This window comes from Acanthopagrus latus, chromosome 9 (genome assembly GCF_904848185.1).
Source record: "Acanthopagrus latus isolate v.2019 chromosome 9, fAcaLat1.1, whole genome shotgun sequence".
Taxonomy (NCBI): domain Eukaryota; kingdom Metazoa; phylum Chordata; class Actinopteri; order Spariformes; family Sparidae; genus Acanthopagrus; species Acanthopagrus latus.
This window is the reverse complement of record NC_051047.1, coordinates 20,412,920-20,440,014: the sequence shown is the minus strand read 5'-3', so window position 1 is coordinate 20,440,014 and position 27,095 is coordinate 20,412,920. Positions and strand designations below refer to the sequence as shown.

The 27,095-nt window shown below is 42.3% G+C and overlaps 1 protein-coding gene across 1 annotated transcript; it reads left to right on the top strand.

Annotated features, from left to right (window-relative positions):
- On the top strand, positions 1-26,317 carry htr1fa (5-hydroxytryptamine (serotonin) receptor 1Fa). Its single transcript, XM_037108696.1, has 3 exons — positions 1-131; positions 23,056-23,173; positions 23,482-26,317. Exon 3 carries the CDS (start codon positions 23,483-23,485, stop codon positions 24,677-24,679), a length of 1,197 nt encoding a protein of 398 aa, XP_036964591.1. The 5' UTR covers positions 1-131; positions 23,056-23,173; position 23,482; the 3' UTR covers positions 24,680-26,317.
- Positions 26,318-27,095: the final 778 nt, after the last annotated feature.

Sequence of the window (27,095 nt, the reverse complement as noted above, 5' to 3'; positions counted from 1 at the left end):
CTTGCTTCGGCACAGTGAACGGGTGTCGGCGTGAGCGTCGCTGGGCTGTGAATGGACACTAACAGGGAATGTAATATTCTTCTTCCGCTGCCTGGTGTCTTCTGTCATTTAATATCTGCGACGGGAGCCCGGTGAGTTAATGTCCTGGCGGGGTTTGGGGTTTTTTTTTTTACTGAGAGACGGGGGCTGTCAATGCAGTTTGAGAATTAATGGGGCGAATTTTTTGGGAAGTAGTTTTGCGGAGGGGCGCTCTGTGTCATGTGTGCAGCACTGAGGTTTAATTGATGGGACGTGATCGTGTTGTCATCTTAATTGGCGTTCGGAAATCTCTCGTCCATCAGCTGTGGGGTTCATGAACCTCACTTTGCCTTCACCTGTGCGCTGCTGAGCATAACTATTTATTTAGTTATTTATTTATTTATTTATTTATTTATTTATTTAAACATAGGAGGAAAAAAGTCTTGGTTGATCCCATAGAATTTAACATAATGCATCTTTAGATCTGTATGTTTTCATTCATTGTATTCATCTGAGTCTGTGGAGTCAGTGTTCCCCCTGCAGATCTGAGACTGATTAATGTACATGGTGACTTTAATTATGTAAGGAGGGGACACAAAAAAAAGAGGTGTTAATGGTATAAATGGATTTTTTATCGACTTGATGGTGTTTCCAGACTTGTCTCAGGATGAGGGAGTGATGTAAGGAGATTCCTCTTCACCTGGAGGTAGTATTGGAGAGCGAAAGGGCTCCCAAGAGGTTGCATGTTTGTCTGTGGGTGTCCACTGTGTCCGCATACTGTATCTGCTGAAGAAAATGAACTTCCCATCTGGTCTGGAATTGATTAAAAAGTAAACCCAACCCTCTACAAACCTGCCAGAATTCCCAGGTGAATTCTGGCAGGTTTGTAGAGGTTGGGGTTTTTTTTTTAATTATTTGCTGCAATCAAATGCTCCTTTGACCACCAGCAGCAGCAGCAGCAGCAGCAGGTGCACTTACTATAGAGAAGCTTTCCCTGGACCAACCCGTGGAGGATCAAACCTGCAATTGTTGTATGAAGTGCGATCAAGAAGGAGAAGAGGGAGAAGTGTGTGTGTGTGTGTGTGTGTGTGTGTGTGTATGTGTGTGTGTGTGTGTGTGGGGTGGAAACAATTTGACAAAAAGGGAGAGCGCTGGATGTGAGGGGAGTGCGTCTGTGTTGCAGCATCTGTGCAGGATTCATTAAGTGTCGAACTGGGCTGGTGCGATAAAGAGACAGTGGGGGGATCACAGGGGTGAGTGACTTGCAGGCTTTTTTTATTTTTTGTGCATTCCCCAGGACGCATCTGACTGTGGGCATGTGTGTGTCCATGCAGGGAGGATGCCAGCGCTGGACGATTATGCGAAACGCCAGATTACGTTCAATAGCAATGTTTTTTTTAAATGTCCGTTGCCAACATCTGTCGAGAATTCCTGCTTGCTTCGGTTTGTGCACGTGGCAATTATAGCATAGGGAAGGTTTGGGAAAAAAAAACCTCTAATTATGCAACAAAAACACTTGAAGATGCAGGTTAGGCAAAGGTTGTGGTTATAATTGGTAGAAGGGCGAGGGGCTCGCTGGTCTTCTGCATGGCAGCTGGACGCCCCCGTCCACCACCTCGACCTCCCAACCTCCTCCATCTACATAAATGACACGCCACCTCCTGCACTGGCAATGAAATGCGGTGTTAATATGGGCATACCCTCGAGGATATGTCCAGAGTTCCGGCACTCAAAGTCTGTTTTCTTAATGTATGCACAATGGAGCCAACAATTTCTTTGCAGCAAGAGGACAGCACTGAAGGCCCCTTTCATTTTAACGACGTGAAATATTGAAGGGGGTCTCCGGGCCGGGCTCCTTTCTGAGCCGAGGAGACACATTTACTGATGGTACTTAATTACAGTGGGGGAGTTATCTTGGAAAGAAAAATAATGGACACCAGTGATGAGTAGCAGAGTCAAATCAAGGACACGTTGTAGCTGCAGATGATATGAGGCCACCGAGGAGCGACTATTCAGTGTGGCTCATCCTGTAGGAGCGTGCCAAGAGGGCTTTTATGTGGGGATCCACCAGTACCACTTTTTCTCCACTGATGCTGCGACTTAGGCTGTTAAGCGATACCAAACACAGATTTAATAGTATCCTGATCGAGTAGAACTGTTAGGGATGATTTATTTATGTTTAATATTAGACGGTAATTTTATCCAAATTCGGAGACAGGATTAGATACAAACATGTAGCAGTAACTGTTGGTTGTATTATGTTAAATGCCTCAAGTGTCTTATTCTTATTTGTATTCAAATGTCCTTGAATTTGCATCTCATTTTTTTTCATACAATGTAATACAACTTTAACGGGTGGGTGAGAACACTAATTGTATACATTAAAGATGCAACATGTAAGAACTGGAAACATTTCAAATTCATACGCCAAACAAACAGATGGAATCATATCACCAGAGTAACTGCTAACTGCTGCTAACTGTAGCTGTCATTAGCTAGTAAGCAAATTTAACTGTGCCGCTATTGACGGTGTTAGCTGCCTCTGCCCAGATGAGGAATATGATGGTGTTATTTGCCATTGGGCTAGCTGGTTAGCACACTAGCTTAAATGGATATCTCCATACAGTGTCATATGTCAATATGTCAACTCCACCAATTTCTGCACATTAAAGTGTGTCCACAGGTCTTGAGGAGTACGACTGTATATGTGGAAAAAAGCAGCAGAAAGCCTTCAGTGGTGTCATCTGGTGGTTGAGTTGCATTGTGGGTGATGTAGGCACCAGGGTTTGAACGGCAGTCCCTTGGTCCAGCATTGCACTTCTACAGCACTGTTGGTCAGTTTGAAGATTATGTCACCTTTCTTATTCCACGCATGGTCCTTCATTTTCAAAACATGGTGCCTACATTACCCACAATGCAGCTTAGCCACTGAGTGACATCACTGGAGGCAATGTTATCAGATTGCATGCAGCTTCCTCTGGAGCCACAGAAGGCTTTATACTATTTTTTCCTCATGTGCAGTAATACTACCAAGACTTGTTAACACACTTAAAAGCAACATTATGTAGAAATCTACATTTTTTATTCACTTATAAAGAGACTCTGTACAATCAACATGATTTTAAGCTGTTATTTTAAGGTAAAGAAGTTGCACAATGTTGCTTTCATGTGTGAAAATTGGTGGACTTACCCTTATCTATCTTTTACTTACCCCATACGATGACACGTTTGATGTCAGCCAGTAACAAAGTAACAACATTATTACTGCTTACTTTTATCTTTAAACTGCAGCACCATCACATCTTTAGTAGTAATAATAATCCTTATTACATTTTACTTAAAAGGGGTCAGAAAATGATTTGCATGGAAAAAACAACAGCACGAACAATAAACAGCAAGCAAAAGAAAATAGAAGCACTAACAACAGTCAAAACGTGTAAAAAAATAAATGAATAAATAAATTAAACTAAGAGACCATTCGGCAACAGAAAATATTAAAACATAAAATGGCAAAGCGCTTAAAAAACAGCAACACATGTCAAGGATTCCAAAAAGCTTTCCACTCCACTGATTCTCCCAGAGTGCATTACAGGAGTCCAGGTGAGAAAGGATAAAAGCATCCTCACGACTTTATGCTAATTTGCATGTGACATCAATATTTGCACATGGTCGACCCGGAAAAGTGAAAGTCACTGTAGCTGAAAATTTGAGAAATCCTGAGAGGTGATTTAATTGAACTTTGAGCAGCATTTTTTTTTTCACCAATATGTGCCAGAGGGAAACGAGAGAAAAGTAAGTGAGAAAAAGCTGAATGCAGCAACCGAATCGCCTTTTAACTAGGTGTTCTTGCGTTGTGCTATGAATGTTTCACAAACTGCAAATAGGAAATTATAACCTGTGACATGCAAGTTGCAAACTAAATACTGTAGATGAGCCAGTCTGAAGGTGTGGGAGACATTGTTGCTTATTTATTACAGGAGTTTTCCTCTCGGTTTATATTACGAAGGAGTTGGGTGCTTGGGTAAATGTGTTTTGTTGGATCTTAGTGGCGAACTGATGGTTTATTGATCAGAAATAACACTTTGCTTGAACGTAAAAGGCTTTTATAATATCTGTAGTTGAATGTGTCTGGTGCAACCTACACAGCTCAATGTTCTTAAGTAGCCCCTCTGTTTCTCTTTTTAAATGGAGGTTTCTGCTTTTAGCAATTCATACTCCTGATAATATTAAATAATGCAACAACCCCTCAAAGCGGAGGGCCTTATGTTCTTTGAGAGTGAGCAGTGTTTACTCTTAAATTTCACTTTGTCCACTCCCGTGGGAGAGCTGTCTGTCTTTACCACGTAATATCATAAGGACAAATGCTGTTTGTGCAGCCCTCACGGTCCTAGCACGCTAATTTGATCGATGAGACGAGCGGCTTCCTCATAAAAATCTCTCCTTATGTTGATTTTAAGAACAGACCTTTCAGGGTCTGCTCCATGTCTTTCTGTTTTCCCCGGGCTACTGACAAAGCCCAGACAGACATCTGATGTACAGCTTTTCACTGACATATCAAATGAGGTGAGCGCCTCAATCAAAATGCCTCGACGCGGCTTACCTCTTCCTGTCAGATGATGAAAATGGGCCTATTTGAGCTCTCTGTTTCCCTGATGTGACTGCTAGCGCTGCCTATTGTGAATGCAACTGCATAAACGCTTCTCAGCTACCTCAAAACAGGCCCACAGCCTTCAGGAATCAATTTTTAATTAATTGTCACCAATCCATGACAGATGAGAATTCAAATTAGTGGTTCTTATGCCAGCATTAGCCGCCAAAAGTATGCAAATGCTCGACAGCGCTCATTGTTCCTTCATGCATCTTTGAAGACATTTGAGAGGCCTTCAAATCCAAGATGGCATAGAGTAAACAATAGCAGCGCAGCCATAGGGATTCCAGTTTGTTTGTGTGTCTGTGTGATGTGAGAGAGCAGCGACGGCAACAGGACAAGAGACAGATGGAGGGAGCACCTATTTCATTGATGTTGTCTTCTAAGCATAAATTAATTTTAGGTTAAACAGTAAGAGACTTTTAAAGGCGAACTGCCACTGAACTCTGAATAACCTGCAGGGGCTGGAGTAGACCTGAGGAGATCATCCATCTACTGGTCACATCTAATAGAGTGGCCCCTGTTCGAGAGATGGCCCCTTACCGTAAATGGACTCCTAATGGAACCAGAGTAAAAGCCCACAGCACCGCTAGCGGAGCCTAGAGGCTGCCGCGTACGTTACATTTCACAAAAGAAGAGTGTTGGGTGGGATGAGGAACATCCTGTGCTTATATTTCTGCTCGTCTTAAAGCCTCACTAGCAGACGGGCTAAAGATGCAAAGTTTGCCTTGTGGGTGGAATGGAGGAACGAAGATGTGTTTTTACATCCACCCATCTATCCATTCTATACCCTCTGTTCCTCTTTAGTGCCATATAGGAACGTTTCTTCCCGAAGCAATCTGTCCAGTCCACTTCCCAAAACTTTTCTGTTTGAAAGACAAAAAAGCTTTTAGCCTCAAGTCAGCGAAGTCTTAAACAACTGGTAACAATAACGGCGAAACAAGTTACAAAAGGCCTCAAGTCATCAAGTGAAGTCTTGCAATCACACATTTGTCGGTAAACTTCAGTAGCTCTGTAGGATTCACCAGAGCAAACATTTGTGATGGATAAACAACACCAGTTTCAGTAGGCTTAAAGGTCTAGCATGTACAATCTAACGGCATCTAGCACTGAGGTTGCAGATTGCACTCTTGGTGTAAATATAAAGGGTTCATTCTTTTACACTAAATGTAGTTATTTTTACAGCAAATATTCAGAGGGAAATTAAAAGCACTGTGTCAGGTGGTGCGACTGAAACCCACCCGGACATCATTTTATAAATCTTGGTCAGTCCCAACCCAGTCCTTTGGGTCCCAACACGTTTGGATCAGCAATCCATGCTACAGATAACCTGTGTGGGAGCTACTCTTCTACTGATGAATACCAAAACTAAAGGTGTATTCAGTTTTTCCTCATTAACTCTTAAAATAATTCTAGTCAACTAGTCCTCCAAATTGGTGGCGGAGTTTGGTTAAGGTTTGGTTCCGTTTTGGCACAAAATCAACTTTGTTAGGTTGAAGGAAAGATCATGATTTGGATTAAAATAAGAATTTTGTGAAGTTTGAGGAAACATTGTGATTTGGGACAAAATAACTAGAGTATCTATTGATTTAAGGGGGTCTTCAACCTCAGTGTAATAATTAAATTGCAATAATTACAGTGTTGCCATGCTATTAAATTAAGAGAAAAATTGCCTGTTGATGGGAAACTACAAACAACCGTCCCTCCTTCTCATGTTAAAAGTAGAATGTCCTGCTGATTCATCCATCGACCCCGACATCCTCCCTAGACTTTGTTGCTCTTTAATGTCATCTGACTTCCTCCATTGCTTCCGCCAGGGGGATTTTTTCAGTGAACATAAAACAAATGTTGTTTTGGGTCGCTGGCTGAAACAAATGATGCTTCTTCTCAGGAGGGCAGTCTCTCTCCAGTTTATCATCAGAATGTTTGGAGTAAATCTACTTTATCTCTGGACTGATACAACTCATGTCTCATCTGTGAAACTATGCAATTAACAACACGAAGCGAAGCTGCTAACAAGAGCGAACAGAGCAGTTTTTGTCTCGCTTCCATATTTACATTGTGCAACTGCGTTCCCATCTGTCAAGTTCTGATGTCTTTATTAATAATAGATCCCCACCAGAATGAAACAACAAGCATCGAGTAGCTTGTGCGTACCGAGAGCTGCTAGAGATACAGCAGTTGTGTTTTCCAAATTTAGTTACAGAAGAGATCCACATTTCTGCTGCTTTTGAAGAACAGACTGACCAACCAGCTAACCAGCCTCGCCATCCTGTAGGCCGTGTTGCTATGGCAAAAAAAAAAAAGAAAAGAAAAGAAAATCAATTTGTCAGAATGGAAATACAATCACTCAGTCTGCCTACATGCAGCATATGCCTTTATGTAAAGTGGCCATTAAAATAGGACCCGCACAGAGGACTCGTCTCGGGGCTTCTGCACTTACAACAGACTGGACATCAATGAAAGCTGATGGGTGAAATTCTCACTCCTTGCTTTGATAATTCACCACAAAACCGTCCACGCTCATGATTCTGAGCCTGAAGTTTCAAACTGCACATACACGACAAATTGAGTCGTTGTATGAAAGAGTGTTTAAGATCAAAGTTTATATGTCGGGTTATTGCTAGGTGACTTTTGGGATCCTCAGTCAAGACAAATATCAGCAAGTTCAGCCTCAGATGATGGGCACTTAAAGTGCTGCACTCCAAAAAGGGAGTTCAGTGGCTCTCCTATTAAAAAGGACCAACAGTTTTGAATACAGATTTTCACAGAGGCTATTCCCAGTGGCCCTCTGCAGTTTGGGTCAGGAACAACTTCCAATTATTCACTCATTCCATGCCGGCTCAGTTTTGGTTGCCGGGGGACCGGCACAGGACTTATGAGTCAGTTCAGGAGTTCTTCATCGACCGTGGAGGGTCAGATCAATCCTGAATGCCTGATAAATGAGCCCTACTTGATCTGAAATTGCGAAATTGTTGCGGCAAGTTTCAGTGCCTCGGCTGATTCACACGTGTAAAAAATGCATTTGATTGTGCAGCACTTGTCGATTACTCATCCAATGAGAATTTGCAGTGACCTGAACGACTCGTTCCAGTTACTTTCAAAGCTGTTAACTTTGTGTGTGTGTGTGTGTGTGGGAGGGTTGTAGATGCAGGCAGGGTGCTGTTTGCATGAGTATTTGTATGGGCCTCAATGTGTATGTCATGTATGTCATAGATCCGACGGACGAAAACTATTGCAATAAGCTCCTGGTGTCTTGTGTGTTCTGGGGGATGAGAGTGTTTGAAAGAGATATAGATGAAAATCTGAGACCTCCATCTTGTCTTCCCTAAAGATTTGTCTGTTTCGCTTCGGCTCAAGTGCGAATCTCCTTCAGGTTTCGTCCCCTGAGCTCTTCAGGCCCAGTTTTATTGCTCTTTTAATCTATACTGGGAAGGAGCTACACTCAGTATAGCCTCAGTTTAATGCCAGTTTGAGCTTGTGACAGAGAGACGTGGTCTGGAATAGCAAATCATCTCGCTACTAGACCACCTGTATGTTGTGGTGCTACTGAACAAATGTATGTTTTGCCAGCTGATGTGACACATCTGATGAACTCCAACAAATGCATACATTGGCCATTGGCTGACTTAAACGATGTGTGAAATACAGAAAATCCAAACATCATCGATGGAAAATCCAAGCTGAAATCCAAACTAATAAAGGTTTGGTTCGGGCTGAGTTACTGGTATGGATGGACAACATTGTTTTAGGCATTGGACAGCATTAGATTAGGAAAGGATTTGTGGTTTAATGAGCATTTTAATATCAATAACATTTTGTGAGCACACTGCCTGACATCATTCAACCATACGGAAATTGAAGCTCTGACCAGAAAGGGTTGGCTCGGTCTACGTTGGATTTACAAGCAGCATCCATTAACCAACTCCCTCTTTATTTTATTTGATCATTCGGTCATTGCCAAAATCATTTTAATGGGATCTGTAATTGGTTTAAGTTTTGACTGAGTGCTTGGTCAATTTTTATTTATTTATTTATTATTTTTTTTAATGAATTCACATTTTTGCAAGTTTAGAAGTATGGAAGCCCACGAGTAACTGTCACTCAGATGCTATCTTTAAGTCCAAGTAGAATTGAATACAAATTAACATGAGAGGGAGGTTAAATCAATGACAGGAATAGAAGGGTTTCCTTTATCTCCAGTGACCAATGAACATGAGCTGATGAGATACAGTATACAGTATTGCGTGTTCCTGCTAACCTGTTTGCGCATGTTTTAAAAGAACCACACAAAACTGCTCACTTATCAAAAGAGATGTAACGGATCGTTTCTTCATGCCAGCTGAGGATTGATGCATGTAATCCAACACCAAAAATTCCTAAAAGGTTGGTTCTGCCTCATGAAAGAACTACAGCTTGTCTGACTTAGCAACATAAACTAGGAGGGGGCAGGATTTAGGAATCAGTCAACTGTGGAGTGTGAGTTTCACCTGGAAAATTGTAATGCTGTGATCCTTCCTTCTCACTGAAGTTACATAGTGCAGAAACAAGTGACGAGGGGCAGAGTGGCTGAGACAGAGACACCATTCACCCTGTTACAAGCCACTGTGCCATCAACATGTTATTTTAGGCCATCCATATTACTATCTTTCTTTAAGGTAGCCCTCAGTCTTAACAAGGTTGGTGACCCCTGTTCTATAGTGACCTGTGAATTTCCTTCTGGTTCATTTGGAAGTGGCTGGGGAGTAAAACATGATTTCCGAAGCTTTTGTCCCTCATTGTTAATCCAAGACTTAATCAGAAAAAAGCTCTTCTGGCTATTTCAGATTTGTCATTGTCTTTATAGAAACGATTAAAACAACAGCACAAGAGTCTTAGTGAGTCTAACAATGTGATGATAAGAGGACATACGTTATATGCTATTGTTGGACTATGTAAAAATCATTTTAGCCGACAGGCAGATTTGCCACTTGTTAAAAATTGGATTTCTGGAAGACCCGCCTGCTAAGTTATAAGTCACAGACATACTCATTCACTGGATTGCAATAATATTAAAAGCTGGTGCAATATATAGTAATTCCACTTCAGGTCACTAACAATTCAGCGACCAGTTCAAGTCTGAAGTGATTATTTTTGCCGAATCGTGCCATTGGAAATAAGAACTGTATGCATGAGCACATGCTATTGAACTTTTTATTGAGCAAAAATCTGTACTCACCTCCTCGGCTTGTGTCATTCACTACAGTAACGTGACTTTACATTCATTTTCACATTTACAACATTTTCTCCTACTGTATTACTGTGTCTCTAATTCCCTGTTGATATGAATTCAGCATATTTCAGAGTAGACAGAATTTAGAAATGTTCTCAAGGTAAAGACTTCAATTATTTAATGAGTTAGCTCAGGGTGCTGGAGGGTGGTAGAGCTGAATTTGAAGAAAAGCAAGCAATACATATCATTGCATCATGTTTATATTTACGGGCCCTTAATCTTTACTCAAAGTGATAGTTCACCCAAGCTTTAGGGTTCAGCCTTCAGAGTCCAACCACTTACTAAACAGTAACTCAGAAAACGTACAAGTCCAAGATGAGGGTCTGTAAAACCGAGATCCGGCCATTTGAGAATAAAAGCTCTATAACAGTTGTGGACTTGTTTGTTTTATCTCACAGAGAGAGACGTGACCTTGTCTTAAGCTCGCATTAACCACAGGTTGTATCCCAGGCATTAAGTGTAGTCATTTGTAGCCGACTTAACATTTGAAGAAAACATACCGACGCGAAGAGCACAGCGCCTGAGCTCCTCTGCCTGGCTTTTCATCTATGTGAGGCACGTTCTCAGTGCATTTTATCAGCAGTCGGTGATGAGCAGAGCAAAGGCTAATGGACCGGGATTTGTTCCTGGACTCAATACCTGCTGAGCAAAAATTAGATTTGAAAGGCCGTAATCACAACACCTGATAACATAATTCAATTGGTCATTTTTGATGTATTCAGCCCCTGCAGCTACGTTTGGGCAAACACGTTTCACTTCTGAAGCTGCAAGCTGCTGCACTCGTCTATCTTTTCTGTCACCTTGCAGGTTTTAATCACTCATCTGTTGCGGAGAGCATGCGGCGTGAGTCAGCAGCACATCCGAAGAGGATTCAGTAATTTAATGTGCCTATCTGAAGGTTTTATCTATATGTCACTAATACATGCCACAAAGCAACAATCCCGTCGAATCACATGCGCTCTGCCGCCTCCCTCTCGCACGTGGATCCACCTGGAACAATAACATAATGAAAGAGCGGCAAGAAGCTTCTTATTTTGTTTTTTATTACCCAGCTCTCATCCTGGGACAGTCCATTTTCGAACATCACTTTAATTAAAACATCTCTTACCAGAGTGACCTCCGTCAGTGTAACCTTGCTCTGCACAAACAACTGCGAGAAGATTTACTGAAAAGATGGGTCCTTTTCCAAGTGAAACATTAACTCTTCCCACTGATGCATTCAAGGACAGCAGTGGATTTTTCTCGTACTGTTGCTGCTTGATGTCGATGTAACACAGAGCGAAGAGCAAGGCCATGCCATTAAAGGGCACCAGAAAAAAAAAAAAAAATTGCATTTCCACGTTTTTTTTTTTTCACATGGACCTCCCATCAGCTTGCGTGATTGCCTCCACCTAGTCCATTTACACTAAGGTGCCCTCGTTACAGCTTAACTCTTGCGGAAATGAGTATCGGCAGAGGATATTAGCTCCCACTGGTTAGAGGAACCATGCATGAGGTGCACTTGGATTGATTCATGTGGCTAATTAATGTCAGTATTGTGGCTAATTATGTTTGGTTGTGTGCGTTTGGGGGTTGTTTATGCAAATCACATTCGGCACGCAAAGTTGTTTACTAAGGACACTCCAAACTCCTGTTTGCATACACAAAGTGCGTCATGTAAATATGAGTGTGAATTACACCTGGACAGTTGTTTCTTACTCATCACACATGATTCTGACAAACACACATCAATCAAATGTGCTCCCCACTGGTGCAGTGGTAAAAAGAGTAAGAAGAATCAGAGTTAGGGGCTGGTCATGGTGGTTTGATGTATGATACACTGGACCCTACTTCCAGAGTATGTGGGTTTGCATCCCTTTCGTGACCAAGAGTCAATAGTGATCTTTTTTTTTATGTCAGTGGCCAAGGGAGCAGTAGGTGATCACATGGAGGATGGCCCAGTTGGAGGATCAGGGGAGGGGTTAGCTTACCTTCCTTTGATGACAAAGGTGAGACTACTCTATAAAGTGTACATACACAGTAACACAAGTGTGGGACAGAGAGAAAAAAAAAGGCCCAATTACAATTTCAGCACCAACGACAGCGCGATGGATTCATCAAACGCGGCACAGTTGGGCTGCTGTTGTTCCAGCGCCGATGATTCTGACTCGCACCACCTCAGTCACATAGAGGATCAATGACTCAGGCAGACAAGACTTACATGTTCAACTAAAAGACCCCTCTGCCCCCGCACTCCCTGCTTGATGATGGAAAGTGGGTACGGCAGGTTAACAATGGGGGTGCAGTTTTGGTCATTTTGCGAACAAAGGGGGACGGCACTCACTCTCTTCCCCCTTCAAATCAGCTGCCATAAGGAGGCTTTTCTGATTTTTCTCCCATGGCTTTTTCATTGGTTTTAATCTGTCCTGTTTCTGTCAGTCGCTTTATCCTTTTGTCACTGTATTTTTCATCTCCTCCTGCGATATACACAACCGGGTCAAGATGCAATACCCAGTGCAATTTAACTTGTATCTTTCCAGCCGCTCCCTGTTCTATTTGCATTATTGATTTCCACCCAAATTATTAAGAGTTACGCATCTTTTATTTACACTCAGTTCAGACTTTTGCTTTCATTTTGAAGGTCAAGACTAAACAGGACTGGTGTTTTTTTTGTTGTTGTTGTTGTTTATTTCATTAATTTAAATAACCTACATATTGGTGATTTGTGACATGATGAGAGCCATTTTCTTTTCTCTTTTGTTTGATGTTTTTACAGTATTTAGGGTTTTTATTTTTTTATTTGAGATTTTTTTATACCATGTAATTATGTAGAATTATCATATACAGTATGTGTGGATATACTCATCATAGGTCAGCACATTCTGGCTGAACTGTGAAAGTCAGAAGTGGCACTAAGTGAAGAGGCGTTAGGGAGCCGAGAGAGCTGGTTTCTTTATGCTGAGCCAAGCCACGTGATCTGGATCGCTATGAAGAGATGGAATTCCCATGACTACTACATGTATGTTGATTTGTTGGCAGCTAAACTCAGACATATGTATGGGGGGCAAACAGCAAGAGAAAAACAGTATGGTGACAGACGACACAATTTGTCACTAGTACCACGATAAGCTGCGGCAGCTTCCTGCATAATCTGAATACAGATATGAAACAGGGTATTTTTGTGAGTTTTCTTCGCCAAAACTGATTTTAAGAAGCAATAAACAATGGAAATGTGACATCCATACATGCTGCAGCACAAAAGTCGAGGGAAGAAGTTGTGGCGATTGAATGGAAAAGCACCTTGACTTTCAACCAGCCTTCCGCCTGCTGTAAGATTTCAGCTACAAAACAAAACAAAAGTTAAACTGCTAACCGAGCTTCAGTTGCTTCAAGAGTGGATATTGTAGGGGAGCAAATAAAATACGCTCGATGGTCAACATTTTGCAAATAAAAAAAAGAAAGAAAAGAAAATGTCATTTTAAGAAGACAGGGTTGATCGCAGCTGTTTTCGAAGACAGGATGTGACGCCGCCCACCTCCACTGTACGCTAACAGCCCAGCGCTAGAGCAGCTGACAGCAACATTTAGCAGCTAGACGGTGAATATGTTGGAGCATCTGGCAGAGCTAAAGACTCCCATATTTTTCCCTTAAGAGCGGCTGGGACCAAAGCAGAACTAAATGATTATCACACCTCAGTCATCAGGTGGCCAGAACACATCTCCAAATGAATGATAATTTGCACAGAGGCATATTTTTGCCAACGCATTAGCCAAAAACAACTTCATTAACTAGTGGTATGTGGCTGCTGTGGATCTGGCAGCTTGTGTTGATGCGCCTCAGTGTTACGGGGCCACGCAGTCTAAAGAGGCAAACAATTTGCTCGTTTAGTAAGATTTTCTGGCTGCCGATGTTTGCTTCCGAGGTTATTGAATCCGGCTTCCCCTCCAGGGGAATTTCACTTCACGGGGCTGATACCTTTCCCCTCTTCACCGCGTGATAAGTGACCTTAACAGCTGTAACCGCAGACCCGCTAAATATTCAATATTTAGACGATACACTAATTAACTCAAAACATCACGTGGCTCTTTAACCCCTTAGCTGGAGAGGAATGGATTCTGCTCTTTCCTGGCAACAGAACAGATTTTTCTTTGAAGTGTAAATTCCCAAAGGTCACGTGTCAGATTTCATCTTCTGAAAACAAATTCATCTCCAAATTACATTCAGTTTCGAGGCTGCTAGTCAAAAATATAACAAATTCTACTATTCCCAGAGAAATATATTCACTCCAGTCATGTCCATATAACTTACCTTATATACTGATATTTATCCTTCTTTTGTGAAAAGGCTGTACATACTGTGTAAAATAAACCCTGAGACTGCATTATGTGCTTAAGGCAAACCTTTGTATGGCAGGCTACACTCCCCTCCTTTGCTTTCGCCTCAAGCTACAAAAATGTGCAAATATATTTATGCTCCTGCTCCAGGAGCTCACAGTAATTGATGACAAAAGTGTTTGTACCTTTAAATGATAAACAGGCTGGTGTCAAAACACATTCTGGGCCGCAATTAGATAAATAACACGTTATGCGGTTTCACGGCGTATGAATAAGCGGGTAAAAAATAAATGCACTAACATATTGTGAAGTATGTTTTAAATCCCAGCTGTCATACTGTGCATACCTGCCAACATTACGCTGTGAAAAGACCACAAGCAGCAGCATATAATTCTGCTCCACAGATTATTGGGATAAAGGACGTGAGGGGTGAAATTAGTTTATTAGTTTTTAATTCACAGCTTTGGCGGCTGTAGCTCAGGATGTACAGCGGGACGTCCAGTAATCGGAAAGGTGGCCAATTGATCTCCCGGCTGCATGTCGAAGTATCTAAGCGACCCCAAATTGCTCCTGACTTGCATGGCACCCTCTAACATCAGTATTTGAATGTATTGGTGAATGCAACAAGTGTTTTTAGCCCTTAGAAAAACACCATAGAAGATCAAGATGGCGTCGCACTAGTGGCAGCGTGTCGCAGTAGCTCTCGCTGACATCTTTTGTTTGACTGCTGTGACAGTTAAATTTCCCTTGTGGATCCATTAAGCAATCTGTCTTTACAGAAACTCTGGTCCATTGCAGTGGTAAATACAAATTACAGGTCTGTAACAATTTGTCAGACGTAATGTAGGTACTAACTACATCATCATCACAACAATGCAGAAACAGGCAGACACCATTCAACCTATTACAATATGCCGTACCATCAACATATTTCTGTAGCTCTTATTTCAAGGTAAAAACGGAGGCGTTTGCACACCTCTCACCTCTGCCTCTTGGTCGGATCGCCGGATGCGACGGCATACATTCCACGAGATAGCGAGACCCTGTCATTTGATTTGTTTCAGAGTGAAATTGGGAGATTGACGGGAGAAATAACCTTTTGAAAGCACAGCGGGAGAAGGGTGCACTAGCATTTTGGCTGATAAAACCACAACCATAACAAGTTAAAAAAAAAAAAAAACTGCTACAAGAGCCTTTAGCTCTAATAAATGCTCAAATTGTAAAATAAAAACAAAGCGGAGGCAAGAGTTGAGCAGACTTTGTTTCAGCCAACCTCAGAGTACCTCTGGCTAAGACTCTTTCATTGTGCATTTTAAATAGACACTACTCTTTTAATGGAGCTTTGCACACGTGCCTTGAACTGTTGTGTGATTTTATATTGTGCGAGCCCTGACCGGAGGTAATTCTCTGTCACTATGTGACAGACAGTAAAGTTTCTTAAATCTGCAGTCTTGAACTGAAAGGAGAAGAGAAAAACAAAGCAATCCTTTCAGGCAGACATTTGTGACTTCAGACTCTCTCTCTCTCTCTCTCTATATATATATATATATATATATATATATATAAATCCAAGCCTTTTTACAAACCACTCTACAGACACCCAAAAGGTCTGTGTTCTCGTTCGGTCAAACAAATTCCTGCTTTCAGCGAGGCCCACTGGGTCTCCATTAACCCGCGTGATACTTGGAAGGCGGCAGAAGTCGATGGAAGTCTATCTGTGCACTGCTGCTTCCCCCCAGTAACTGTGGCGATTTGGATGAGGACACAGAGATGATTGGTGGGACTGAGCAGTTGTGTTGTCAGGGTGTTCAGTGATGTAGAGGGGAAGGTAATTTTTCACACAGAGAGGATCCCCGCAACTCCATGCATATCCGGCACAATGTCCAGCAGAAACTAGGGCAATACAGCGGAGCTCTTACCGACCCCGTTTATTTGCGCTTAGTGATTGTTTTGATTTATCGGCCCATGTATGTATCGCCGTCTGCCGTGGAGTAAAAAAAAAAAAAGCTGTTTAAGTCCTGCAGGGGCTTTAATCAGGGTAAACAGTGAATCAGCGTCTTTTAATGATGACTGGATGCAGAGCCTTCAAGTTAAAGGACGCAGATCAAACATGCAACCAGTCATGCTGCCTTCAAAGAGACTCACTCAGTGGAAGGGGGGGGTGCCTTCTCAGAGCCTGAAGGAAACTGTTGGTGACAGACACTGCTAACAATATACCCATTAATTTTAAACACACACAAACTGCTTTTGGCATTTGTAGTTAAAGTCGCATTAAACCTGGACTGTGATGTGGATCCAAATACATGCAGCAGTTGGAGAATCTGTCTAATTCACTGCTCGCTAGATAAAGGCTTGAGCGGATGCTTTTTCCTGTAATTACGGAGAATGTCTAATCAGAGGGTTTTTTTTTCCACATTATCTATGTGCTGTACCACATGCTGCAGTATTTGTGCTCGCTGATGATATCACCCGGAGCTTATTCACCAGGATAAAATGGTGCCAGTTAATGGTTCTTGAAACCACTGATATGTTTACTTCTACTTGGAATTTCTATGTTTTAATATGTGTCACATCGCAGTAACATTACATGTTTGTGATCTGACATCTGTGATATCGGTGATGGAGGGGATGGTGGTGGAGTGACAGACGAGACAGCTGTCAAGCCAGTGACCACAGTTCAAGACTGCGTTTCAACATTTGTATGTGTGACACCTCTAGGTATTTTTAGCGAGACGGTTCATCACGTCACAGAGTCTTGCTTTTTTATCAGGCTGTGTTTTCAGCTGTTGAAGAAAATGAAAGACCACATTTTAGAGAATGGGTTGACAACGTTTTTTTTTTTTTTTCTTAATTGACATGTTGTTCGTTCCTCAATCTTGTTTGGAAAAGGCTCCTGTTTGCAGTGTCACTGTAGTCTCGTCAGCGATATGTGGCAGGACTTGCTCCGTCTGGGCAAGATAATGTTAGACCCGTCAATCATTTTGGTCGTTAACCTACTCTTTGATGAGTTTTCTCTAATTTTTTTAGAGGCATTTTGTCTTCAGAAGTCATACAACGGAGATATCTCGGGTTTTATTGTTTTTGTCCATGCCTCTCCCACAGACTTAAATATAGCAGACACCACAACAAGATTTAGCTACATAATGACCCTTTCTTCTTTTTGGGGTTCTTTGTTGTCCTTGTTTGTGGTGACAAAAACAGGTATTTTACACCAAAACATAATGTTTTCCTAAACCTGATCAAGTAGTTTCTGTGGCTAAACCTAACCAGAGCGTAAGCACAGAAATGTCACAATATAAAATAGAAAACTGGACCTAACGTTTCAACACATCCGTGGTTTGCAGAAAGTGCTTTGACAAAGTGCTTTGATAGGTTCGCCTGCCGTGGACAGGTCATCCTGATCTGGACTCAATTTACATTTGGTGGTGCAATTTCTCTCCGCTTATTAAAATGTTCACCCTTTTTAACTTTGTTCCTACGATGCTCCCACATGATCCGACAGCAGCAGAGCACCGACACAAGATTAGAGATACTGAACACGAACTGTACTGTTACACGTCACCAACTCTCCAGGAGCGATTTGCAATGTCTGCCTTGTACGGTGGTGTGTGGCCTCATTCAAGGGGGTCAGTTTATGAATGAATGTATATATCAGCTGTCGCCCAGAGGGACACAATAGTGAAGTTTAGGTCTATACTGGATAAAATTCCAGCCAGCTTCCATCTTGAAGTTTCATTCACGTCCGAGGTTGATACCAGGGACACGTAACTGTAAGCCAACTGCAATAAGAGAAACAAGAGATAAGCATTCAGAACTATAGAACAGTAGATCCAGTTCAGCACAGTAGGCTACTGAAATACGACATTAAAGCATATTTGTACAAGCATGATTGTGTGACATCACAGCTTCTTTGACCAATGATAGTGCAGTATGTAATGTAAAGCCTCCAGTGCAACTCAAGTAGTTTCACATCTTAAGTGAATAAAACAATATTTGCACTGAGGGAGTGGAGGCAAATGTAACATTAACCTTCTCATGCATATATTATAAAATCACAAAGTAATATTTTTCTTCAGTGTTTGTGTTTTTTTCTCTCTAACACAAGTGAAAGATCATGCAAATAACTTTTCTCAATATTTATTGTGAAGGAGATGTGTAAAGATGTTTAAAAAAGTGATTCAGAAATATTATATGCCAGAGGTTATATTCTGCCTGTTGGGCATATCAATGAAATAAACTACTCAGTATTGCTGTTTTATAAAACATACTGCATAATTAAGGCAGAATGTAAATATGCAGCATAAATTGATACAAATGTCAAAATACGCCCTTTGCCGCATAACGTCCACTGGAGTAGACAAATGTATTATTAGACACAGAGAAAAACACAAGACATTTTTTTTTTCATAGTCTCTCTTTTAACTCTGAATACAAAGTATTTAGAACACCTTAATTAGTTAAGAAATGTTTTTTTGACCTGTCTGGTTTTCTAAGAATTAGAGGATTTAATGGTCATTAGAGAGAAATGGTTTCTCTAAAAACATACACTGATCAGCCACAAGATTTAAACCACCTGCTTAATATTATGTAGGTTGCCCTTGTGTAGCCAAAGCAGCTCTGACCTGTGAAGACATGGTCATTAGGCCTCTGGTGGCGTCCTGTGGTGTCTGGTACTGGCACATTTGTAGAGGTTCCTTTGGGTCCTGGATGTTGGGGAGGAGGGGGCCTCCATTGATTAGACTTGTTCTAGCACGTTCCACAGGTGCTCGATCAGATTGGGGATCCGGGGAATCTGGATGCCTTGGGCTCCTTGTCAAGTCCCTCGAACCGTTTCTGAGCAGTTTTTGTGATGTGGTGTGTCACAGTGTCCTGCTGGTTGGGCAAATGCTATCTATCAGGGAGTGCCGCTGCCATGGGGGGGTGTGCTTGGTCCACAACGGTGTTTGGACGGATGGTGCACGTCAAGTGGCACCCACATGAATGCGAAGACAGAACATTGCATTGTTCAGAAACAGGTAAATACTGAAACATCCACATTTGTGTGGCGTACACCTACAGCAATTGAAGCAGTTTCACACAACTCAACAGCTGTAGGATAATTAACCTCGGCTATTTTTGCTGACAAATTCAATTATTATTTCGATGAGCGAGCTATCCACTTTGTGTCGCCCATTATCACCTACACTTGTATGTACTGTACCCAGCATCACAACGCCTGTAGTTGTGGGTAAGCGCTTGAACCAGTTCCCTCCAATCGAGCCCTCGAGGGGGGACGTCTCGGCAGTTAATACTTCTATCTACATGCAGCAGGTAGGGAGAGCTGACAGGAGCATGGCGTGCATCCGCCTGTGCCGTGAGAAACCCCGGCTGTGACACGCATGAAGTGATCCGGTCAGGCTTGAAACGAGGACACAGCTCAATGAGCGAGAGCAGGGGTGGCTGTGGAGTGGACGTGACAGTGATTTCAGCCCGCTCACTGTGATGGGAGTGATATTACTCTTTGGTGAAATGCAGGTCAGTAAGTGTGAGTCACTATAAATTAGACACACAGCAGCAGTCAGGACATAGCATAATTTGTTTGAGTTGCTTTGGTAGTCAATTTTTTTTTTCCTTGATACGGAGCTACATTTTGCTCCTCTAGTGCTCTCGTCTGTCAAAATGGGATTAAAAATTAATCGGAGCTGAAAGACACAAGAGAACATTGGAATATTATGAAAATGTTAAGTATATGTCACCGGCACTTTGTTTATTCGTACCACCCTGTTCCACGAAAACGCAGTTTATTGTGTTGCTTTATCACAATCATAATTTAATGCTGGGTAGTTTTCTACCCCAGAACAGCACACAATTGGTCTTCACTTTCATGCCAGGAATTAATTTCTTCCTGGCAATGCGCACCTTTGCGTGACATGTGTTTCCTCTTTAATTAGAAGAGGATACAAAACAAGATTTCATCACCTTACAGGGAGTACCCGTGCAGTGTTTCTTCTGGCCAAATTTGTCCGCCACCTCGACCACCGAATTAGACGGCTACAGCAGATGAAAACAGATGAACAGGCAGATAGATCAGCGAATGAATGAGAGTTTGCCGTGCCCTCTCATGGTGCCAGAGTTAGTCATCTATTTTGCATGGTTCCAGAGCTGTCAGTCAGCTTTTTCACAACTCTCCTCCTTCACAACAACACTTGGCAGCTCGGTGTCCTTGCCTCGGCCAGAGCGTTTTGTGTTTCGGAGAGTGTGCTCCACGTGACAGATGCAGCTTCCCTCTTTCTTGAAAGGAGAGGAGGGACGGAGAGAGAGATCGAAGCGCGTCTGAAGATTGAATGTGCGCGTCTGTTCGGCAAAGACGAGCTGCTGGTCTGAGGGCGCTTTTCACATGTTGCAGATGTGATTGAGCGGTGCTGCTCGAGGGGTGGAATCAAACCAATCCCCAGATCTACATCTCTGTACATAAGGGGAAACGTTACAACATGTTTCTGTTCCGTCAGCCTCATTGTTATCCGCACAACCTCGCACTGCAGCAGCATCATCATGCAGCATTTCTTTGCTGAATAAATTTACTAATATGACAGATCATGGAGCCTATTTAGAATTACTGAACGGTATCGGAGCGTGCTGGTCATTATCTCTTATCACCCATATCCAGATAATTAATGAAGAAAATAATGTGGCGATGTCATGAAAAACAATCTTGAAACTTAGTGTGTAATTTTAAAACAATGTGGCCATCAGTCAGTGAATGAAGCAGCCTTCTCTGCTCGCTATGAATTCGTGTAAGGGCACTGGTTTTGCTCTGAATATGAGCGGGGAGCAGATTCACTCTGGCTCGCTGAAGCTTCTCCCTCAGATAGCCTTGAACAGAAAGTTGTGTGTTTTTGAGCATTTTCGAGACAAAAGGAGATGATTTCTTTGTTGCACATAATAACAGGCTGACTCTGCTACCGCTTACTGCCAATCACTGCATATACTGTACGTACATGCATGCAGGATAAAAACACCCCGCCATGCCCTTACTGTAGATCTAAATATACATTTCTGCACAAATGCGGAGAAATTATGTATTTCCAGATGCACAGCAGTGCACTGACACAGAGCACAACTGAAGTGCAGCAGTAATTATCATCTATCTATCTGCGAAAAAGTAATCTGCATGTTAAGTACTGTGGGTTTTTTTTCAATTGTAAATAGGAAGGGGTGTATAATTCCATCATAACACTGAGGAAGGCAATTTATTGGCCTCAAAGTCTCAAATCACAGGTATTCAGAAACAAATACTCTCCACTGCTCCACTTTGTAGGAGGAAATCAATTTGCTCTGCGATAGCTATGAAACCATTTGTGTTTGTGAATTTAGTTTTGCTTCAAATGTAGCGTAATGGACTGCTCTCTTCTCTTTCCTGCGCCAAGTTTTATTAAAGTGTTTGGTGAAACTTCACTTCAGGAAGTCATTTTCTCGCACCCAGCCTGAAAAATCAATTTTTAAAACCTTTTACTAATGGGCCAAAACTGCTGTTTTATTATACAAGGTCTGGCGCTGTTAACAGTGAGCTTGGAGAGTAAACAAAAAGTTTCATCTCCTCCAAATTGTGCATACAGGAAAAACAATGAGTAGAAACAGAACTTGTGAATTCACTGCTCTGGTTCTGTCATGATCCAAAGGATTCACTGTGTCAGATTGCTTTATAAACAGTAGAATATGTCAGGTGACTCAGTCTGGCTTAGGGATGGCCGGTGCCCACACCTTGAATGAAGTAGTGGAACAATACTCATCACATGCCTCTGCACTGCTCTTGGTGAATTTCACCTACATATATACTGCATAATGTGCTCAGTATTGTACAGCAAATGTAGGTAGATTTGATGCCAGGTAGAGGATTTTATAAAATGGTAATATATATCCTGCCAGTCGGGCTTCGCTGTGTTCCAAAAGTAAAACCACTCATTTTCCTCCATATAGAGCCATTTCTGTCAAGAAGGGGCTTTGGAAGTGTTCATGGTAAATTACATTAGCAGCCGCTCTGCCATGTGTTCGGGTTAAGTGAACTGAAATCTCTTATCTCATTCAGTTGTCGTGTAGCCTCGCCGCCCCCGCCCACCTACCCCTGGACCTACCGCCTGGGAATCGAAACGGTCTCAGCAGAGACCAGACAGTCAGAGTTTGGCAGCTTCTGCTCCATCACCACATTAAGTAAAAAGTACTGTACTTCTTGTGTTTCTATAGCAACAGTTCCCACTCTAGTCTTCAGGATACTGAGCAATGCGGCGAGTGAAGGAGAGCCGCAATGACAGTCACACCTGAGCATTTTCGATTCGATCACAGCAGCTGACAGTGAATTAACTCCTGATATGAAGTACATATAGGAGTGATGTTTCAAGTTTGGAGCAACTGACGCAGAACATTTTTGGCTGATGTAGTGTGATGACTTCAAATGCGTATTCATCGCAAAAATTCCACAATATGGTCTACTAAATTTTAATCTCACTGAGTCTTAAAAGCCTCTGAAACAGCATTTAGATTGTCATGTTAGTGATGACCCTAGCTGGGACGACAGAAGTCACACGGGTGAATACTCAATTTCATCAGCTGCTCAAACAGGCATGAAAACATTAGCTTCTGAAAAACTATTCACCGCATTTGCAGTGATTTTTTCTTGTGTGTAGGTGTATTTGTCCTTGGCTTTACTTTGTTGCTTTTAAGTAAGTCTTATTCACTTTTCAATCTCAGATCCCACCCTTTTCCTCCCTCTCTCTCCCTCTTACTCACAATTTCTCTCTCTTTTTTGGTTTCCCCGCTCTCTCTTCCAGGTGTGGATGAGTGGCAGAGGTGATGTGATGGCAGATCTGGCAGGCGGGACAGATCAGAGCGGACAGTTTGCTGCACGCTGACCAACCAACTAGATGCAACACGTTACAGCATAGACAGGTAGGATCTCTAGATTTTTTTGCTTCGAGAGTGGCAGACTACAGTGGGCAGACTGTGATCAAGACCATGAGTGCAGTTGGAAAAAAAAAAATGAATATTTTCTTTTCATCCCCTTTGACATGTTTTATGTATGAAGTGCAGAAAGCAGAATCATAAGCTTTGAATGTTTGACAGGAACAGAAGAGGTGGAAGTGGAGTACAGTTCTTGCAACAAATGAATCTGACTGACTGATGCGGTTCCATGCCAGATCTGAATTATCTATTTTTTCCGAAATGGATTTTTTTGAACTTGTCCCTCTCTCTTTCAGAATGGATTTCCCCAATTGCACAGATGGGGTGTTTGCCACAAACAGCAGTGGTAACGACTCGCTGGACACCACTAAACTCCCCTCCAGTAAGATCCTGCTCACGACGACCCTCTCTGTTGTGGCTATCCTGACAACATTCTTCAACTGCCTGGTGATCACGGCTATTGCGGTCACGCGCAAATTGCACCACCCTGCCAATTACCTCATCTGCTCATTAGCAGCGACCGACCTGCTTGTGGCTGTGCTGGTCATGCCCTTCAGTATCATGTACATCCAAAAAGAGACCTGGATCATGGGCCAGGTCATGTGTACCATCTGGTTAGGTGTGGATATAACCTGTTGCACGTGCTCCATCCTGCACCTCGCCGCAATTGCCATCGACCGGTACAGGGCCATTACTGATGCGGTGGAGTACTCACGTAAGCGCACGGGGGCCAGGGCTGGGGCGATGGTGGCAGTGGTGTGGCTCTTGTCCATCCTCATCTCAGTTCCCCCTCTACTGTGGCGGCATTACAGCGAGGATCCGGAGCAAGAGGACCAGTGCATCATCATGCACCATCACATGGCTTTCACCTTGTATTCCACCCTCGGAGCGTTTTACATCCCCCTGCTGCTCATCCTCATCCTCTACTACAAAATCTACCGAGCCGCTCAAACCCTCTACATGCGCAGGGAGGCCAGCCGGGCTAGTCGTCACTCGTGTATGACCAACGGTAGCATGATCCCGTCAACTTATCCTGCTGGAGATGGCGATGTCGATGGTGGAGTTCAAAATCCAGAGCCCATTAGCCCGCCAGAAAAGTCGTATTCTGAACCCTCAAATGAGGAACCTCCACGTGAACGGATGCGCGTATCCGTAAAGGCTTTCCAAAGCAAGAAGCGCCGGCACGAGTCACGTAGTGAGTCACGTCGCAGCCAGTTCTACCAAGGACCACGGATCTCAGGCTCAAGGGAGCGCAAAGCCGCATCCACACTGGGGTTGATAATAGGGGCATTTGTCATCTGCTGGTTGCCATTTTTTGTCAAGGAGGTGATCGTCAACACCTGCGGCGCTTGCAGTACTTCAGTGGAGATGGCTGACTTTCTGACATGGTTGGGCTACCTCAACTCGCTGATCAACCCCCTCATCTACACCATCTTTAATGAAGACTTCAAAAAAGCTTTCCAAAGACTTGTTAGGTGCAGTCATTACCTCTAATGGTTACAGTTATGCATGATCAAACCCATATTCTGTCACACATACAAATGTAACCAGGAGGGAGCAAACCCAAGGCTGGAGGTCAGAGTCTACTGACTAAATACTAACTCAGTGTGCCTGAGAGAGAATAATCTCAAGAGGAAAAGGATTGACACTCATTTCCAGACACTCCATCAGGCACTCCAACAGCCTGAATGGCACCAGCTCAGCGGTGAGCTCTGCGGCAAAGTTCCACATTGAAATCCAAGTCCTGCTATTAATAGGACAGCCTGAGATTTCCTTGATGTTAATTGGTGTGTTTGAAGGGACACTGACATGTTGGTTTGTAGAAAATGGGCCATCGCTGACCTTTTTGAGGTCTGGGTTCTGTGCATTAGTGATCAGCCCCATTTAAAGGTCTTGAAATAGCTGACCATTATGTCTGTTCCATCTAATGACCTCCCTTCTATCTAGTTCAGGCTGCTGGCTGAAATACAAAACACGTGTAAAATACCACAGCATAGCAAGTTGTGACTCTCTGTGGCCATGACATGACATGGCATCTGATTGATGACTGCAGTGATTTGGTAAAATAAATAATTGTTGGATGCAATTTGTACCCAGCCACATGAAACATTCCAACAAATTACATAAGCTTCTTGTCAGGAAATGATCCTTCATTCAGTTAACAAGCCAAAAGCAGAGAATTGGCCTTTGATAAATTTCACCAGACGTAACATTACACATTTTATGATCTGGGACCAAATCATATCATTAATAACACATTCTGAATTATGCGAACATACTTGGGGACCAATCTAAAAATTGAGCTTGCTACAACTTTGACGACTAAAGGTCAACATTCAGAGAAGACCTAAAGTATTAGGGTTTCAAGTCCTTTACGACACTGCCACTTTAAATGATGTTTTTGCACAACCCTTTACGTTCCTCACGGTTATCTCTTAAGAAATCTATCCTGGAGCCATTAAACACCCCATCCCATCTCACTCCCACGCCATGGCCAGCATTGAGGATGTAATGAACGTGAGAAACACTGGTGGAGAAATCCTCATTACATCAATCCCACTCAAGAACTAGGAATAGAACTACTATTTATTTACTGCCCCCAAGGGGGCAACTGTTGATGGAAAATATTGTGGATGAGTCAACTGTGAGGGTGTACTGTACACCAGGGAGATAATACACGGTTTGTCATGTACTTAAATACATCTGACGGTACGACGAGTATTTGTATGCTTTCTTTGTCTGTCACTGTCTCGATAATCAATAATAAACAGTCCACATATGAATGTTCTTCTGAGTTAATGATACATCTCTGGGTGAAGATTTGATTGGTAAATGAGTGATATGAGTATATATGTCTCCCCCATGTGTATTAAACAAAAAACAATAACTCACCAATCATCTGTATGTGTTAATGAATGTTGATATGAAATACTGCAACTCCATGTTTTAGTCTGCTGCCTGTTCAGTGTGGACAGGATATCCTGATGTGTTTGCGCCCCCTTGTGGCTCTCAGAAAGACTGCAGACTGTCCAGTTGGCCGTGACAAATGGCACCGCCCTCTTTCGCAGCTACAACAAAGCAGTTAATGAATCTGGGAATATTGTTTTATTCATTTGGCCTCACCAATCAAACAAATAAAATTAATAAAATGATGAAGTGAGTTGTCTTTGTCTCCTATGCTATGTACGAGAACATCAGACAAATTATTTTGTTTGCTTAAATGCATTCTAATCTATATGTTATTGGTTCTCAAGTTAATTTCCAGGGAGGATAAAACCTATATTAGACTGGGGAATTGTTTTTATATAACAATGCCCATAACAGTGATATAAATTGCCTTGAAATAGTGTTTATTGAGGGTTTGTGAGAGTGGATGTAGTTGCAAATGAGCTCTGATTGGACACACACAGACAACAAAACCCTGTCTTTTCATTTCTTTTCATTGTGGCACTTTCCAGCTGTTGTGAGTCAAAGGTCTTAAACACCAACGACTCAAAAAGTTGACACTGCTATGTGTGAGAGGGAATTGTCAACAAGGCAACAAGGGAAATGTGTGTCCACATCTTACCCAGCCCTCCAACCAAAACCAGCATTAAGCCTTCATTAATATAAATATTAAATTATTTTTCCTCTGTGATGTTCAAACACTGATGTTGTTAATAGGTGCAATTTCTAATTTATAGTCAGAATCTTGGTTTAAAACATTTGAAAATGAACTGACATTAACAACAGAGTGTCAAGAATTAACAGCGTTGACATTATGTCAAAGACATCTATGTTGCAGTGTTGCAGAGATGTTTACTGAAGTTATCATGCTAACCAGGTAGCCCTGTCCGAGTTTGCGACTTAGTCTAATAACTAAACGAAATAAACTCAACAAAAGAAAGGATCTCACTGCTGTAAATCACAG